Source organism: Odocoileus virginianus, chromosome 27 (genome assembly GCF_023699985.2).
Source record: "Odocoileus virginianus isolate 20LAN1187 ecotype Illinois chromosome 27, Ovbor_1.2, whole genome shotgun sequence".
In the NCBI taxonomy this organism is placed as follows: domain Eukaryota; kingdom Metazoa; phylum Chordata; class Mammalia; order Artiodactyla; family Cervidae; genus Odocoileus; species Odocoileus virginianus.
This window is the reverse complement of record NC_069700.1, coordinates 4,994,633-5,010,850: the sequence shown is the minus strand read 5'-3', so window position 1 is coordinate 5,010,850 and position 16,218 is coordinate 4,994,633. Positions and strand designations below refer to the sequence as shown.

The 16,218-nt window shown below is 45.0% G+C and overlaps 1 protein-coding gene across 7 annotated transcripts in view; it reads left to right on the top strand.

Annotated features, from left to right (window-relative positions):
- MAK (male germ cell associated kinase) overlaps window positions 1–16,218 on the top strand; it is a 48,442-nt gene that overhangs the window by 22,514 nt on the left and 9,710 nt on the right. For all 7 annotated transcript variants that reach the window (XM_070457025.1, XM_070457024.1, XM_070457022.1 and 4 more), the window contains exons 7-11: window positions 3,239–3,410; window positions 4,374–4,541; window positions 8,388–8,699; window positions 12,055–12,227; window positions 13,721–13,869. In XM_070457025.1, coding sequence (XP_070313126.1) covers window positions 3,239–3,410; window positions 4,374–4,541; window positions 8,388–8,699; window positions 12,055–12,227; window positions 13,721–13,869 — 974 coding nt within the window. The remainder of the gene's footprint in view (window positions 1–3,238; window positions 3,411–4,373; window positions 4,542–8,387; window positions 8,700–12,054; window positions 12,228–13,720; window positions 13,870–16,218) is intronic.

Sequence of the window (16,218 nt, the reverse complement as noted above, 5' to 3'; positions counted from 1 at the left end):
CGGGGCCTGCTTTCAATAGTGTCATTAAAGCAAGCTGCGTCACCTCTGATCCCCCGGCACCATATGCTTCTTGCTTCTCCCCCGGTCTTAGCTGGGAACATGAGAGACGATGAACCAAGTTCACACTTTAACACATAGCTAATTAATAATGCCAGTTTGCTTTTTTATTTTTAAATTTTTTTAACAATTAAAAATTTTTTTTAACAATTTTTACAAAATGAGTGTCTTCAAACTGGCTTCGAAGAGAAAAATTAGTTACCTGATTTCTAATAATGGTTTGATTTTTTTCATCACAATCCATGGAATCAGTGTGAAACTTTAGGAAGGTCATTCTTTGAAAAGTGAAATGGCTGACATGACTGGGATTGCTACTTAATTTTAGTTAAAAAACTTTTGCATTGAAAATAGCCTTCTTTTTGCAGTGATAAACCAAATACAAATTTTAAAGATGCTGAACATCATTAAAACAGTATTCTTACTAAACTAAGAAACCTAGAAAGCTGAAGGGTATTTGGTGAGGATGCACATCTGTTTTGTAACTGCTTCCAAATAAGCTGCTAAATTGCATTCTAACAAAATAACAAGTTGAAGTTGTCAGAATACACACGTTACACATACACACAGACAGAGCCTAACCAACCACACATTTTCTGATGACACTGAGGTTGACTTCAAAGACTGCTGCAGCATGGCTGTATGTTTTTCTCTCTTTGCTGCCATTTGGATTTTAGAATTGTTTGAACCTTTGAAAAACTGCTTTGTAAGTAAATTTTAATGATTTACAGTGGTGCCTAGCTTTTTTGTAATAATCCCTTTATATTTTGGTTGCATTTTGTCTCAATTCTCTTGGAAATCCTCCTTCAGAATTTTTGATAAATAGAGCGTCAAAAACTCACACTTCTGAAGTTTATAGCAAACTGGAATTATTGAAAATGAGGCTTGCAAACAGAAAGATAATGATATTTATCCCTACAAAAGCAAAAGAGGAACTGAACAGATAAAGTGCTAAGAGCTCAAAGTATACTAGTTTTTATCTGTTTAAATGTATAGTTAGAATTGGAAAATCTCCTCTTTCGGGGAAGAATCTTTTTAGGGAGCTTCTATTTTCAACTGGGTAAATTTAGATCCTGTACTGAAATGGAGTGAAATTGAGACTATTTGTTTTCAGCATCTAAACCTGGCAAAACATTTGAAATAATTTTGTCTCATAAAACTATCAAAACATAGTAACAGGTGTTGGCAAGGATGTGGAAGAATTGGAACCCTCATAGGTTGTTGGTAGGATTGTAAAATGGTACAGAACAGTCTGGCAGTTCCTCAGTGGATAAACATATAGTTACCATGTGATCCAGCAAATTCCACACCTAGGTGTATACCCAAGAGAAATGAAAACATATGTCCACACAAGAACTTGTGGCTGTTCATAACAACATTATTTGTAATAGCCCAAAAGTAGAAACAACCAATGAACAGATAAACAAAATGTGGTATAGCCACACAGTGGAATATTGTTGTTCCGTCACTCGTGTCCAGCCCTGCGACCCCATGGACTGCAGCACACCAGGCTTCCCTGTCCATCACCATCTCCTGGAGCTTGCTCAAACTCATTCCCTCAAGTCAGTGATGCCATCCAGCCATCTCATCCTCTGTCATCCCCTTCTCCTCCTGCCTTCAGTCTTTCCCAGCATCAGGGTCTTTTCCAGTGAATTGGCTCTTCACATCAGGTGACCAAAGTATTGGAGCTTCAGCTTCAACATCAGTCCTTCCAATGAATATTCAGGGTTGATTTCCTTTAGGATGGACTGGTTTGATCTTGCAGTCCAAGGGACTCTCAAGAGTCTTTGCCAGCACCACAGTTTGAAAGCATCAATTCTTTGGCACTCAGTCTTCTTTATGCTTCAAATCTGACATCCACACATGACTACTGGAAAAATCATAGCTTTGACTATACAGATATTTGTTGGCAAAGTAATGTCTCTGCTTTTTAGTACACTGTCTAGGTTTGTCATAGCTTTTCTTCCAAGGAGCAAGCGTCTTTTAATTTTGGGGCTGCAGTCACTGTCCACAGTGATTTTGGAGCCCAAGAAAATAAAATTTGTCAGTGCTTCTACTTTTTCCCTTTCTATTTGCTGTGAAGTGATGGGACTGGATGCCATGATCTTAGTTTTTTGAATGTTGGATTTTAAGTCAGCTTTTTCACTCTCCTCTTTCATTTCCACCAAGAGACTCTTCAGCTCCTCTTCACTTTCTGCCGTTAGTGTGGTATCATCTGCATATCTAGGGTTCTTGATATTTCTCCCAGCAATCTTGATTCCAGCCTGTGGAATATTATTCAACAATAAAAAGAAAGAAGTTCTGATACATGCTACAATGTGGATAAACCTTGAAAACATGTTCAGTGAAAGAAGCTGGTCACAAAAGACCAGACAGTGTGTGGTCCCATTGATATGAAGTGATGGAACAGGCAAATCAATAGATTGGTGGTAGACTAGAGATGCTGGACCCAGGGCTGTTGGAGCGATGTGGGGTTTCTTTGGGGGATAATGAAAATGTTCTCAAGTTGATTGTGATGATGGATACACAACTCTGTGAATATACTATATTATCAATTAAGGGAATTGAGTCAGTTGAGGAACTGCCGTTTCAAACTGATAAGCAAAAAAAAAAAAAGGATAAATAAGCACAGGATATATTCAATATCCCATGATAAACCATAATGACTATGAAAAAGAATGTATACACGTGTAACTAAATCACTTTGCTATAAAGCAGACATTAACACAATATTGTAAATCACTATACTTGAATAAAATAAACTTTAAAAAAAAAGGGAAAAAAGCTCACTACTCAGGGATAATCTTTGTTAATCTTTTGTTTTCTGTCCTTCATATGAATGTATCAGGATGTAATGCATTGTAAAATTACACAGCTGTTCCCATTCAGGATATATCTGCTTCCATTCAGAGCTTCCTCCCTTTCCTTAGTATATTATATAGCATTTTCACATCTGTTTGTAGGAGTCCCTATCTTAGGTCACATGGACATTTCATGATATTTGTCTCGAGCTCTGCTATGAGTTTGTGGTCAGGAAACATCTGCTCCATCCCAACACAGAAAGGCACTTAACACCTGGTCCTCGACTGAAATGCACGACCAAACAAAATGAGAGCCTTCTGCCCCTCCATCTCAGAGACGACACCCAAAATGGCCTGTTCGATTTTGTGTTCTCTTTGCATAGGTATCGCGCTCCTGAGGTCTTGTTAAGATCTTCAGCCTACAGCTCTCCCATCGACGTGTGGGCTGTCGGCAGTATAATGGCTGAACTCTATACACTAAGACCACTTTTCCCGGGGACAAGTGAGGTCGATGAAATCTTTAAGATTTGCCAGGTTTTAGGGACTCCCAAAAAAGTAAGTACACTTGTCCCTAAGTTGTAACTTTTCATTATTTATAACTTTCAGCTAGCTAGCTGGTATTTGCATTTTTCAAATAGGCTTATGCTTTAACGGTTACTTTTCTTATAATTTTTTTTTTTTTAAATTGGGATGGAATGAGGACTGCAAGAAGCTTGAATTCTGTCAGGTTGTAGAAAAAAGGTGCTTGCCTCCCTTGAAGAACATAAGGGAAGATTTTCTATATTTAGAGTTCTATATATTTAACTTTGAGCAGATGACTAGCTGATGGCTATGGAGACATCCTTGCTCAGAATCTTTCCTCCTTTTTCTGTGACTGTCCATTGGAATCAACTGATTAATGCCAAGTGTCCTAGATTTTATATCCTCTTAACCTTTCTTTGTTTACTTTTATATACTTCTGCCACAGATATTTAATTTCTTGAAATGAGGACTTTTCAGTTAACTACTGCACTCAGCTAGACTTCACTTTCTGAGTTATACTTATTTAATAAGTTTAAATATGTATAATTAGGCCTTACTTGAGTCTGTGCCTCATAGTTAACATTAGACAAGTTAACGCAGCTGTTAAAACTTTAACAAAACTGTCATTTCCCAACTCTGTGCAGTTTTTGACATTGGACGCAATGCATTAACATATAATGAGGATCTTTGTAATAGTTATTCTCTTTGTAAATCACTTGTCCTTAGTTGTTCAGATTCACCTGGGTACCATCATCATTAACATTTTGAAATTTATAAGAGTGCTTTCTCATTTTTTCCCCTAACTCTTAATTCAATGTTCTGTCTATACTGTTTGTAGCACTGAACTAGGTATGTCATTGGATTTCATTTTCACATTTATTTATGAGTCAACACATCATACACGAGTGATTTTTATATTATTACTATGTTTTAAACTGATCACTAAAAACATTTTCTTATTGCTCTCTCTCCCCCACTTATATATTCCTTCAACAGAGTGACTGGCCAGAAGGGTACCAGCTTGCATCCTCTATGAATTTCCGTTTTCCCCAATGTGTTCCTATAAACCTAAAAACTCTTATTCCCAATGCCAGTAACGAAGCTATTCAGCTTATGACTGAAATGTTGAACTGGGACCCAAAGAAACGACCAACAGCAAGCCAGGTAAGACAAACCTCCTTGGTATAGCTTCTTTGTTCTTCTTTTAATTTGAGGTTTTACTATATTGGGGGTTATCTTCCTTTGCAAAGACAAGTCTATTTTTGACCAGAGTTTTACCAAGAGAAGTAAGCCCTAAAACTTAAGGCACCCAGTGTACCTAATGAATTAACTTCTAGGCGTGTAAGATTCTTGGAAAAATTGCAAAAAATAGCCACTCCAGTGATTTTCTGTGTTTTGTGGTTCAAATGAGGAACCCTACGGAGGTTGAGGCTGAAAGGAGTCAATCTCTAATGATAAAAATTCAGGCATGGACAAGCTAATTAGGAAGCAACTTGTCATGAGTGGTAAAAGAGCGCCTCTTCAGTTAAGACAGCCTCGTAGAATTTGCACTGCTCTCCTGCGGGTTAGAGGACTCCTGTTCCCTGCACAGCCCGGTCGTCCCTCCGCGGGAAGGGAGTCTCATCTCTCTCTCCCCCAACAAGAGGGCAGCCTGTGACACCCACGCTTGGCTTCTTTGTGACTTAAACCTTTGATACCTTTGGAGGAATTTTGTCTCATGGTCTTAAAAACAGTACAATTTTATCTGCAAATGGCTTAAATTAAAAAGTCATGATGGGCTTCATGGTGTTCTTATTGTTATTTAACTATTCATTAAGTGTTGAAATAAATGAAATAATAGTTTGGCTTTTAAAACATTTAATTTGGGAAAATATTTTCTAAAATCAACTGGAAGAACAGATAGGAAAGAATAACCAAGACAGGCTTGAACGAGAATAAGTAAGTTGGGGGATGGTGGTGGGGTAGACGGCTTGCCCTATCAAATATTAAAGTAATCTCTAACGGGACTTCCTGGCAGTCCAGTGGTTAAGATTCCATGCTTCCACCACTGGAAGGGGTACGGGTTCCATCCCTGGTTGGGGAACTGAGAGTCCTACATGCTTCACGGTGTGGCCAGAAAAATAAATTGTATTTATTACAAGAAAATCATAATCTGTTAAGTGATAGTAATTACAACGGTGAAGATACTGGCATATGTATGTTTAGTCACTCAGTTGTGTCCGACTCTTTGTGACCCCCATGGACTGTAGCCCACCAGGCCCTTCTGTCCGTGGGGTTCACCCGGCCAGAATACTGGAGTGGGTTGCCATTCCCTTCGCCAGGGGATCTTCCCAACACAGGGATCGGGCCTGGGCCTCTGGCTTTGCAGGCAGATACTTTGCCATCTGAGCCACCCTGGGACTCATGTCCTTAACAGTAATACTGATATTAATTAATGACAATAACTTTTATTGAGCAGGGGCTTTATGTAAAATTTCTGGCAGTCCTCACAAAAACTCTATTAGGTACACGTAATTTTCACTGCTTAAAAATAAATAAACTGAGGAACTCAGACATTGCATAATTTGTGCATTGTTGTATAGTCAATAATTGGTTGAAGTGAGATAATGTTAAGTAAGGTAAATAGCAAAAGGCACAGTCACAAAATACTTTAATAGGGTCATTTTCTATTTTAAATTCTCATAGTTTAATATATTTTGAGTGGTAATACGAGACTTTTCTAATTTTTTATAAATATATGTGTATTTACTTTAGACAGACTCACAGCTTCTGCAACTGTATCTTATGCCAGTGCCTTCACTGTTGTAATTACTATCACTTGACATTTTTTATAACAAATACAAGTTACTTATTTTTTTTGCCACACCATATGTATGTATATGAAAGATAATGTAAATGAAAGACTAAAAAGAAATACTGAAAAGAAAAACATCAAAATGTGAGCAGTAATTTTCTCTTTGGTGTTGGCTTTAGAGATAATTTTAATTTTTTCTTGAAAACTTTCTATACATTCCTTATTCTATGCAATCAGTATTCCCTCAACAAACAGGAAAAAATGTTATTCTTTTTTAAAGATCCCCTGTTTCTTTAAGGATGGTAGCTGGTATCTTAAAGGGGAAAAGTTACAGATGAAGCCTTGAAATTGCAAAACACGCTCCTATAAATGTTCTAGCTCCAAAATGTACATCATTGCCTGAGGAATACTGACATGTTAATTAATGGGACTACTTAATTCAGAATTTGCCTCCTGGCTGCCAGGTACTGGTGTATTTAAATCGCCTACGGTGGTCGAGGTCCACCAAGCAGTGTCCGTGTAATTAACCCTTGCATCGGGTGTGGTAGGGGACACAGCAAAGTTTCTAAGGGGAAAACTCAGAGTAAAACTTCCCCCCACTTCTGCCAAAACATACCTCCCTGCTCTTAACCTCTTCTTGTTCACTATTTCGGTGTTGGGCTTTTCAGTGGAAGCAGGGAGACATGGTTAAGTTCTAGATGCTGCCTCTGTTCCTTCAAACTCTGCCCCTGCCCACCTAAGATGTTCACCGGGGGTCACGGCTCTGCCTCCACGTGGCGGGTGGGGACTGGCTTAGGGCAGGAAGTGCAGGAGAATGGGACTTGTTATCTTAGGGAGCCACCCTCCACCAACACACACACACACAAAACAATAGAACTGGGAACTTCCCTCCGCATCCAGACATGTAATACTGACAAAGATCTATCTGCACAGCTGAGCTGCAGAGAAACCTTCAGACAGCGTCCAGACTAATTGTCATCAACCTTGGTGGTGTGTTAAGTCACTCAGTCATGTTCGACTCTTTGTGACCCCATGTCCTTCCCCTGTCCTTCCCCATCTCCCGCAGCTTGCTTAAACTCATGGTGATGCCGTCCAACCATCTGGTCCCCTGTCGTCCCCTTCTCCTCCTGCCTTCAATCTTTCCCAGCATCAGGGTCTTTTCCAGTGTCGGCTCTTTGCATCAGGTGGCCAAAGTACTCCTCGGTGTTCCTGACATTTTTGGCCCAATAATTCTTTGTTGAGGGGATGGGTGGGGGGCGGGCTGTCCTGTTCACTGTACGATATTTAGCACCATTCCTGCAGCATGCCTAGACACCAGGAGTACTTCCCATCCCCCGAGTTGTAACAGTAAAAAATATCTCCTAAAGGGCAAAGTCTCCCCAGGAGAGAACCCCTGGTCAAGACTGTGTCACCCAGTCTTCAGGTCCCCCCACCCAACTTCCACGTAATAGCAGCAGTTTGATGACTGATCCAATCAAATAGTGACCATTTTTACTAGTATTTTCTTTCTTTTTTTTCTTGTTTTAACTAGTATTTTTATATTCTATCCCCTAAATAATCTTCTCTATGCTGGTATATTGTTAAAATAGACTTTAACATGTATATGTTTTCAGTCTTCTTAGAATTTTTTGTATTGCTAGTCAATATGGAGTTATAGTTAGAACAACCCTGAATTTTAAATGATGTTAGAGTTTTTCATTTAAAACAAACTATGTAGAAGGCTAGATTTTGTTTTCATACAAAGTCTTTAAAAGAACATTTGCTTTGACTGGATGTGAAAATTACTGAATGTGAGTCTTATAGTCTCCTACTAACGTGTACTTTTTCATTTTTTAAATGAAATTTAGTTCTCAAATTATTTTTCCTGGGTATCTTTTTTTTTTTTTAAGATGTTTATTTATTTATTTGACTTTGCTGGGTCTTAGTTTTGGCACACAGGATCTTTAGTTGTGGCATGTGGGATCTAGTTCCCTGACAGGGGATCTAACCCAGGCCCCCTGTATTGGGAACGCAGAGTCTTAGTCACTGGACCACCAGGGAAGGCCCCCCCAGGTGTCTTTTTAAAGTCATCACATAAGGGAAAAAGTGGATGCTCTGTGAATCTTTGAAACTTACCCAGACGAGTGATACATGCCTAGCCCAATGCCAGACGATAGTGTATATGCAATAAATTTAGGAGAAACCATTTTTCTTTTGTTTTTGCCATGCTGCTACAGGCTTTGAAACACCCATATTTTCAAGTTGGTCAAGTATTAGGCCCTTCCTCACATCATCTGGAATCGAAACAGCCTTTAAATAAGCTTGTGCAACCACTCGAACCAAAGCCATCTGCAGTGGACCCAGAACCTCAGCCTCTGCCGGACATAAACGACCAGGCTGCTGGACCGCCCCAGCTGAAGAACAGCCACCAGCCACTGCGGTCTATCCAGCCGCCGCAGAACGTGGGTGTCCAGCCAGCACCCAAGCAGCACAGTCAGCAGAAAAGGCCGCCAACCCTCTTTCCAAGTATCGTCAAAAGCATGCCCACCGTAAGTAGCCCAGTATGACACTTTAGATGTGATATTTAGAGGTTTGGTTCCACTAGGATTTCCTTTCTAGGCATTCTCTCAGTGTCCGGGAAGATGTAAAAGATGTTTGTCTGTTTCGTTTATCAGAACAGACCCAGAATCCAGAACAGTGTCTAAAAGCAAAAGTGTGAGTCGCTCAGTCCTGTCCAACTCTTTGCGACCCCATAGACTGTAGCCCGCCAGGCTCCTCTGTCCATGGGATTGTCCAGGCAAGGATGCTGGAGTGGGTAGCCATCCCCTTCGCCAGGGGCTTTTCCTGACCCAGGGACCAAACCCGAGTCTCCTGCGTTGCAGGCAGATGCTTTACCGTCTGAGCCACCAGGGAAGCTGTCTGACACATGGTAAATTCTCAACAACTATCTGTTGAATGAATAAATAAATAAACGTCCACCGATTTGGAACCACCCCCAGGGTCCTAAGGAGTCCACGTTATCTTTGGGACAATTCTGACTACTAGAAAGTTCTTCCTCACAGGGAACTAAAATCTGGTTTCCAAAAGAAAAAATTTTTTTTGATGTGGGTCATTTTTTAGTCTTTATTGAATTTGTTACAATATTGTTTCTGTTTTATATTTTGGTTCATCTGGGAGACATGTGGAATCATAGTTCCCAGACCAGGGATCAAGCCCACAGCCCCTGCATTTGAAGGCAGATTTTTAACCATGGGGCTACCAGGGAAGTCCTTGGTTTCTGTAGCTTTAAAAGTGAATCACTCTTCCAGAAAGGCAGCCTTCAGATACTGAAAAGTCACCCTTCCCTTACCTGCCGCTTTCTCCAGGAGAAACACACTCCCAGTTCCCTCCACTCGCTGATGGCTGACTCCCGCCGCGTCCCCTTCCCATCCTGCATTCCCCTTCCCCAGAACTAGCGGCGGATAGCAGGTAGGAAATGTAAACTGGGTGAACCACCACCGAAGTTCTGGAATGCTGTGTTCGCTCGTGCCATCAAGGATTATCTGGTTTTTTTTTTTCCCCCTTGAAAGGCACATAGAATGGGACTCATACCAGGAGGGGAAGAAAGGAAGTTCGCATTCATAGCTACTCAGTGCCTTGCACGATGCAGCCCCCGTGTGCATTCCCAAAGTGACCTGTACCATTCACCGCCTTCCTCCTCTAGTGCGCGCTCTCTTTACTAACTGCCCTTAGAGTCTCTGCCCTCAGCTGGTACCAAACTTACTAATGTAGAGTTCGTAAAAATCCACCTGCTACGTTACAGACGTTATTAACACTTTCCCTTTTCCAGTCTTCTCAGACATAAGACGACTAGATGTTACTGGCGGTGTTCAGCAGCACCTAACATACAGTTCAGTCTCAGACTCAGGCAAGGATAACTGATTAACTCTGCCCGCCTGAGGCTTTGGATCTCCTTCTTCTCCTCAGTCTGGAGGTCATTCTCTCTCAAACACCACCTTTTGTTCATCACCCGTCACTATGGCACCATCAGCTTCGAGCAATGGCATATCCACTCTTTAAGCATCTTCTTGCTTCAAATGCAGCTGAATTTGCTGACCTTGCTTCCAAATTCCCAATTTTCAGTCACCTTGGGGATTTCTCAGTTTACGTGAGCCCCAGAACACCCACGTTAATCTGAATAAAACCGCCTCATTGTCTGCCCCAGCCTAGGTCTTCTTCCTCATTCCTTGCTAACGGAGCCACCCCTCTGAGACAGCCGGGCGCACACTGTGAAGTCTTGCCTGCCTTCCCTTCTCTGTGTCCCGTAGGATCACACCCGGTGACTTAAGACAGAACCTGCCCCCTTGTGGCTTAAACCAGGAGGGCTGTTTTTCTCTGATGGCAAGAAGGCGGGTGGTGGGCCGGCCAGGGCTGGTGCCCCTTGTAAAGGGCACCCGCCTGCCCTGTCTCCCTTCCCCGCCACCACGCTCCGCGGGAGGCTCCCGGTCCCACGGACGGCTGCTGCTCCCCGGGGTGGCGCCCGCTGTCCCCGGGGGAAGAGAGAAACAGACAGGCACACGCCACCGGCAGAGCCTGACTCTGGTCCTCCTGGAAGCCCCTCCCAACAGATGCGCACTGCATCTCACTGGCTAGATCGTGGCCCCTGGCTCCACAGAGCTGCGAGCGAGGCTGGCATTTTTTTAAGATATTTTCCATGGGCAGACTGCTGCCCAGAAGAGAATCCTAGTAAGGAGACAGAGGAGGGTGGCCACTGAGGGGCAGCCAGCAGTGTCTGCCACACTCACCTTGACCTCTGTTCAGAGAGACACTGAGTCCAGACCCTTTATTCCTTGTTAACAGAAGCGTGTGCTTTCTCAAGCATTCCAACCACAATGAGTCCACTGTCCTTGTCACTGCATGCCGCTCTAACTGCAAAGGCCTCCTCTCTAAGGAGGCTGACCTTTCCCAAATGCTGCCTTTCTTACATCACTTTTTTAGCTCAAAAACATCCACCGTTCTCCACGGCCCAGAGGACAGCTGCCACGTCTTAGGGATTCATGGAAGGCCTTTCATCACAGAGCACCCGTCTGTCTTTACAGCCTTGTCCTCCAACCAGCACAACACATCCACTCCAGTCAGCTCCGTCTACCTTTTCTCCCTGGAACACCCACTGACACTTCTTTATTAAAAAGACATACTTTATCCATTTCCTCTTCCAAGCTGTAGAATAACAACAGCAACAACACCCAGCATACCTAACATGGTCACACTTACGTGCAAGAAAGTGAAAGTCACTCAGTCGTGTCCAACTCTTTGTGACCCCATGGACTATACAGTCTATGGAATTCTCCAGGCGAGAATGCTGGAGTGGGTAGCCATTCCCTTTTCCAGGGGATCTTCCCACCCCAGGGATCGAACCCAGGTCTCCCGCATTGCAGGCGGATTTTTTACCAGCTGAGCCACCAGGGAAGCCCATGTGTACAAGGACCCGTGCTAAAAACTTTGAATACATTTTACTATCAAATCCAAAAACACTGAAGTTAGATATAAACACTGTATCTGCCCCCCCCACCCCCACCCCCACTGCCATTTAAGGGGAAGGAAAAGAAGGCTTTGAAAAGTTAGGTCATTTGCCCAAAAAGCCACCCAGGGCAGTTTTCTAGATTGCACATCAACGAAGACTCAGCTCTGATCCTAAGTACTCAAGCCTCCCCCAAGCCAGGATCCCAGAGACCTCTCAGCATCCTATCACACTTTTAACCTGGGCTGTCTCTGTCAGCATCTTAGAACACTGCACCTGTGTGTCTCCTTAACTCTGCGCAAAGCTCCCTGAGGCCGGGGACAGTCAGCACCGAGTGTGCCAGCCTGCACACAGTAGGCCCTCGGCCCCCGATTAAAGACAGCGATGCCGCTTTCCCACCACAGAAGCCGTGCGGCGCCCTGGGCCACAAAGGCGCCCGGAGGCGCTGGGGCCAGGCTGTGTTCAAGGCTGGAGACGGCTGGGCAGACCTGGAGGACGGCGACTTTGGAGCCTCCCATTCCAAGAAGCCAAGCATGGGCTTGTCCAAGGAAGCAAGGAGAAAGGAGTCTCCGTTTCGGTAAGGGAGGTCTCGCGTTTTTCTCGGGAACCTATATTTTCAGCCCGCGTCAACTTAACTCTACTCACTAAGCGCAAATGAGTGTAGCTGGTAAAAGGTAAGAAGTGGCTTGGTGGTGCCTTCTTCTCTCAAACCCAGATCTCTGCGCTTCCCGCTGGGGAAGTTTAGACCCCTGACTCCGCACGGGAAGGATTCTCAGGATCACTGACTGAGGGTGTGCGGTGAGAGGTTATCACGTTCAGTGTTGCGTGTGCCCCCGTTGCATTACGATCCACCGTTACTGCCTTTCGAAGCCCACACGCCTCTTTGCAAAAAGCGAAGCACAGTCTGCAGTCACGGTTTCCTCTGCCGGTGGTGTTCAGAGTGGATCGTTTGCTTGCTGCTCTGAATTTTTGCTCGTTTTCTGGACTCTTACTGAAAGTTCAACATGTCTAGCAGTCTCTTTTTAAATTTTTAATTGGAAGATAATTACAATATCGTGATGGTTTCTGCCCGACATCAATACGAATACATGTGTCCCCTCCTTCCAGTAGGGCTGTTTCTCATGAAGGGTCTCCCTGTGTCCAGGGCCACCCCAAAGCTGTGGCCAGTGGTTCGTAGAGGGCCAGTCACCTGAGTGTCCATCTCTCAGGGGGTCGAGTGGGTGAGTAGGGGGTGACCCTACTCCACCCTACTCCTCCCGGGGTGACCACGGAGGCCTGGGGTCAGATAGGTGACAAGAACAGCCAGTGTGGCCCAGGCCTCCGCAGAGGAGCGGGGAGAAGGTGGTGGTGAGGGGCCACGTGCAGAGCAACAGGCAGCGAAAAAGCCAAAATCACAAATGCCTCCTCTGGCAGCGACGGCTGCTGCTCGGAGAAATGCCCTCCGCGCTGGACAGAGCCAGGCCGGCTCACCGGAGGCCTGCGTTCCGGCGCCGAACCGGGGCTGGGGAGGCGGGCGCGGCGGGCCGCGTGGGTCCCTCCTCCTGGGACCTGGCACGTCTCCGCAAACGCGTTATTTCCCTGCAGGGCATTAGGCTCGCAGAAGTTTTGTCTGGGATCTCTCCTAGCCCTTCTTCCTAACGCAGCCCTCCTTAGCCCAGCCCGAAGCGTGTCCCAACAAACACCCCTCGTGGGGCCGCACTCCCGGAGTAGACGGGTGGACACGGCTGAGAGTCTCTCCCCTTTAAACACAACATCTTGAACCCACAGCTGCCACAGGTGTAGACAAAAAAAAAAAAAAAAAAAAAAAAAAAACGGAAACACACTGTCCACAGGGCGGTTGCCGCTTAGGTCTAAAATCTGTGCTGCACGCTGTCCGGGATCGGGAAGGATTTCTGTCCGCTGCCGCGTCTCCGCTCAGCCGGAGTTGACACTCAAGGGTGTCTTATCGGCCAAAGGACGCCGATGGAAACCGCTGGCGGGTCTGAAGAGGTGTGCAGAGGGTGGGGAGCGCCTCGCGGCGTCACCTTGCTCTTCTTCACCCGGTGACATCCCTTCATGTTGACTTTCGAGGCTTCCAGAGTCGGTGCCCGCGGGCTCCAGCTACTCACCGAGGGAAAACAAGAGCTTCCCTGCTGCTGCGACCCTGAAATCGGATTCGGAACTGTCAACTGCTTCCACGGCCAAACAGTACTATTTGAAACAGTCAAGATACCTTCCGGGTAAGTAGAGACCACAAAGTGTTTCCTGGTGACGAAAGCACGCTATAGCGGGTCGTGCTCCGGCGTCCCTGAGTCTTTGACGCAAGGGCGCCCGTGACCCGCCGTCGCAGCCCTCCGCTGGCCCAGCCTGTCACCAGGCACTGTTCTGGACTTTCTGCCCCTGCGAAATGGGCTCATGAAACGCCTGGGAGCCGCAAATCAAGATGACGAGAGTGCTCCGGAGAACACCACCCTCCCCACCAAAGTGTGCCTTCAGTAAAAGCAGAACTTGATTCAGACAGTTCTGCACTCCCATTACTAGTTTATATATATATATATATATATATATATATATATATATATATATATATATAAGAGATGGAATTTATATGCTGTTCACTAAGTAATCTGCTGTGTGCTTTAAAAAGATCATCTAACTGCTAGGTAGACCAGCTTAGGGGCTCAAAAGGGGTCGGGGGGACTGGTCGCGGGGCCGCTGCCCGTATCTGGGTAGAGAGGGCGATGACTTGTTCTGGGACTGACGTCCTCAGGACCACGGCGGGAGGGGTGGGAATTATGACCGTAAGAGAGGCTGCGCTTTGGAAAGGTGCAAAGGCATCAGTCAGCTTGTCAGTTTTGGTGTTGAAACCATGCGGAGGTTCTGTTCTGACTGCAAGAGCAGGAGTGTAATAAGGTTTTCAGAACACAGATTCCTGGGGGACATTTCCCCGTTTGTTGTTGTTTTTTTTTAAGCTGAATCCACCTCACCGAAATAAAATCAGTGATTATGTTACCTACAGAAGTGCGCCCTCTCGTGGTGGGAAAGGCGATTGTAAAATTTTCGGCCGAGGATAGTGTTAGTGGCTCTTTGCGACAAAGGCTCCTCTGTCCATGGGATTCTCCAGGCAAGGATACTGGAGCGGGTTGCCATTCCCTTCTCCAGGGCATCCTCCCGAACCCGGGACTGAGCCTGGGTCTCCTGCATTGCAGGCAGACTCTTTAGTGTCTGAGCCAGCAGGGCAGAAGATGAATGGATCCCAAACGCCCTTTTCCCAGTTCTGCTTGTTTCCTAATGTAGTTTTCAAGTTATTTCAGGGTATCTGAGACCTGTCTGATTGTTTCCTTTTTACCCAGGAAGCTCTAACCAATTCTGCTTACTCTGGGTCAGAAGCATGGCTGTAAATTGAAGCCTGAGAAACACTCAAAATTAGAATGAATTGTTTGCAATCTAAACCTGAGCCTTTCTGTACCCTGTCCTGACATATTCTGTCTCAAAGACAGCCCCTCTAGAGCTGGATGAGAATTGAAACTAGAATGAGCTCAGCTCAGTCACTTGGACAAACATTTATTGAGCACCTACCGTGAGCCAGCAGAGAACAGATACACAAAGAAGTGATCTTTGACATTTATTTCTGGCCATAGTTATTCATTGAATATCTTCAGGAATAACAAAGAATATTGCCTTTGGGCCCCTGCCTTTTTTTTTTTTTTTAACTGTAAAGCTAAGTATTAAGGTCTTATGAAACATCAACCTTCAGGATCATGGGAGCTCCCAAAATGTGCCATATAATTTCAGGGCAGCATGACATCATACTGCAAGGATTGGCAGATCTGTGACACAGGCCTTCAGGGAGAGAGATGCAAGAGTCACAGTTACTGAGCTGCTGCTGACTGGCCGTGTACTGGAGCACGACTCTGAGGTTCTGTTTTGTTACTGCAGTGGGACTGCAGTCATCAGCTCCCCCTGTAAGCCTCAGGAACTTCATGATCACATGGTAGTTGTTGCAAATAGTGTACGGAGGACATGCTCACCATCTCCGCGATGCCCTCTGGTCTCACTCCTGGTTCTGGCACTTTTGAAACCCGGCTCGAGTGGACCTTCTCGAGTCTCGTTATCACATACGGTCCTTCCTTCCACCCGGTGAACCCAGCGTCCTGTGTCATTTCTGTGTGTGCCCCTCCCAACTGTACTCACACTTTCTTAGCAGGACAGAATTCTGGGATCTGCCGCCCACTCAGGCCATGTCATGTTCCCCCTACCCCCGCCATCCTTGGGATTGGCCCCAAGGTCTTTCCCTTCCAGAAACGCACCTCCCTACCCACTACCCGGTCCCCAGCATGATTCACATTTCAGCTTTAAATTACCTTTTAAAAGAGACCGGCTTAGTTGCTTCTGTTTTTTGCCCCCTCGGCACCAGATTCTTAAATAATCCCCACACTGCTAATAACTGGCTTCTCTACAGCTGTTGATGTCTCCTTTTTAATCAGAGTAGATTGTAAGGGCCACAGGGCAGAGGCGGGTCTGTTCTGTTCACCACGTTTTCTCCAATGCCCACACACTGCCTGGCATGCAGTAGGTGCTCAGTAAAT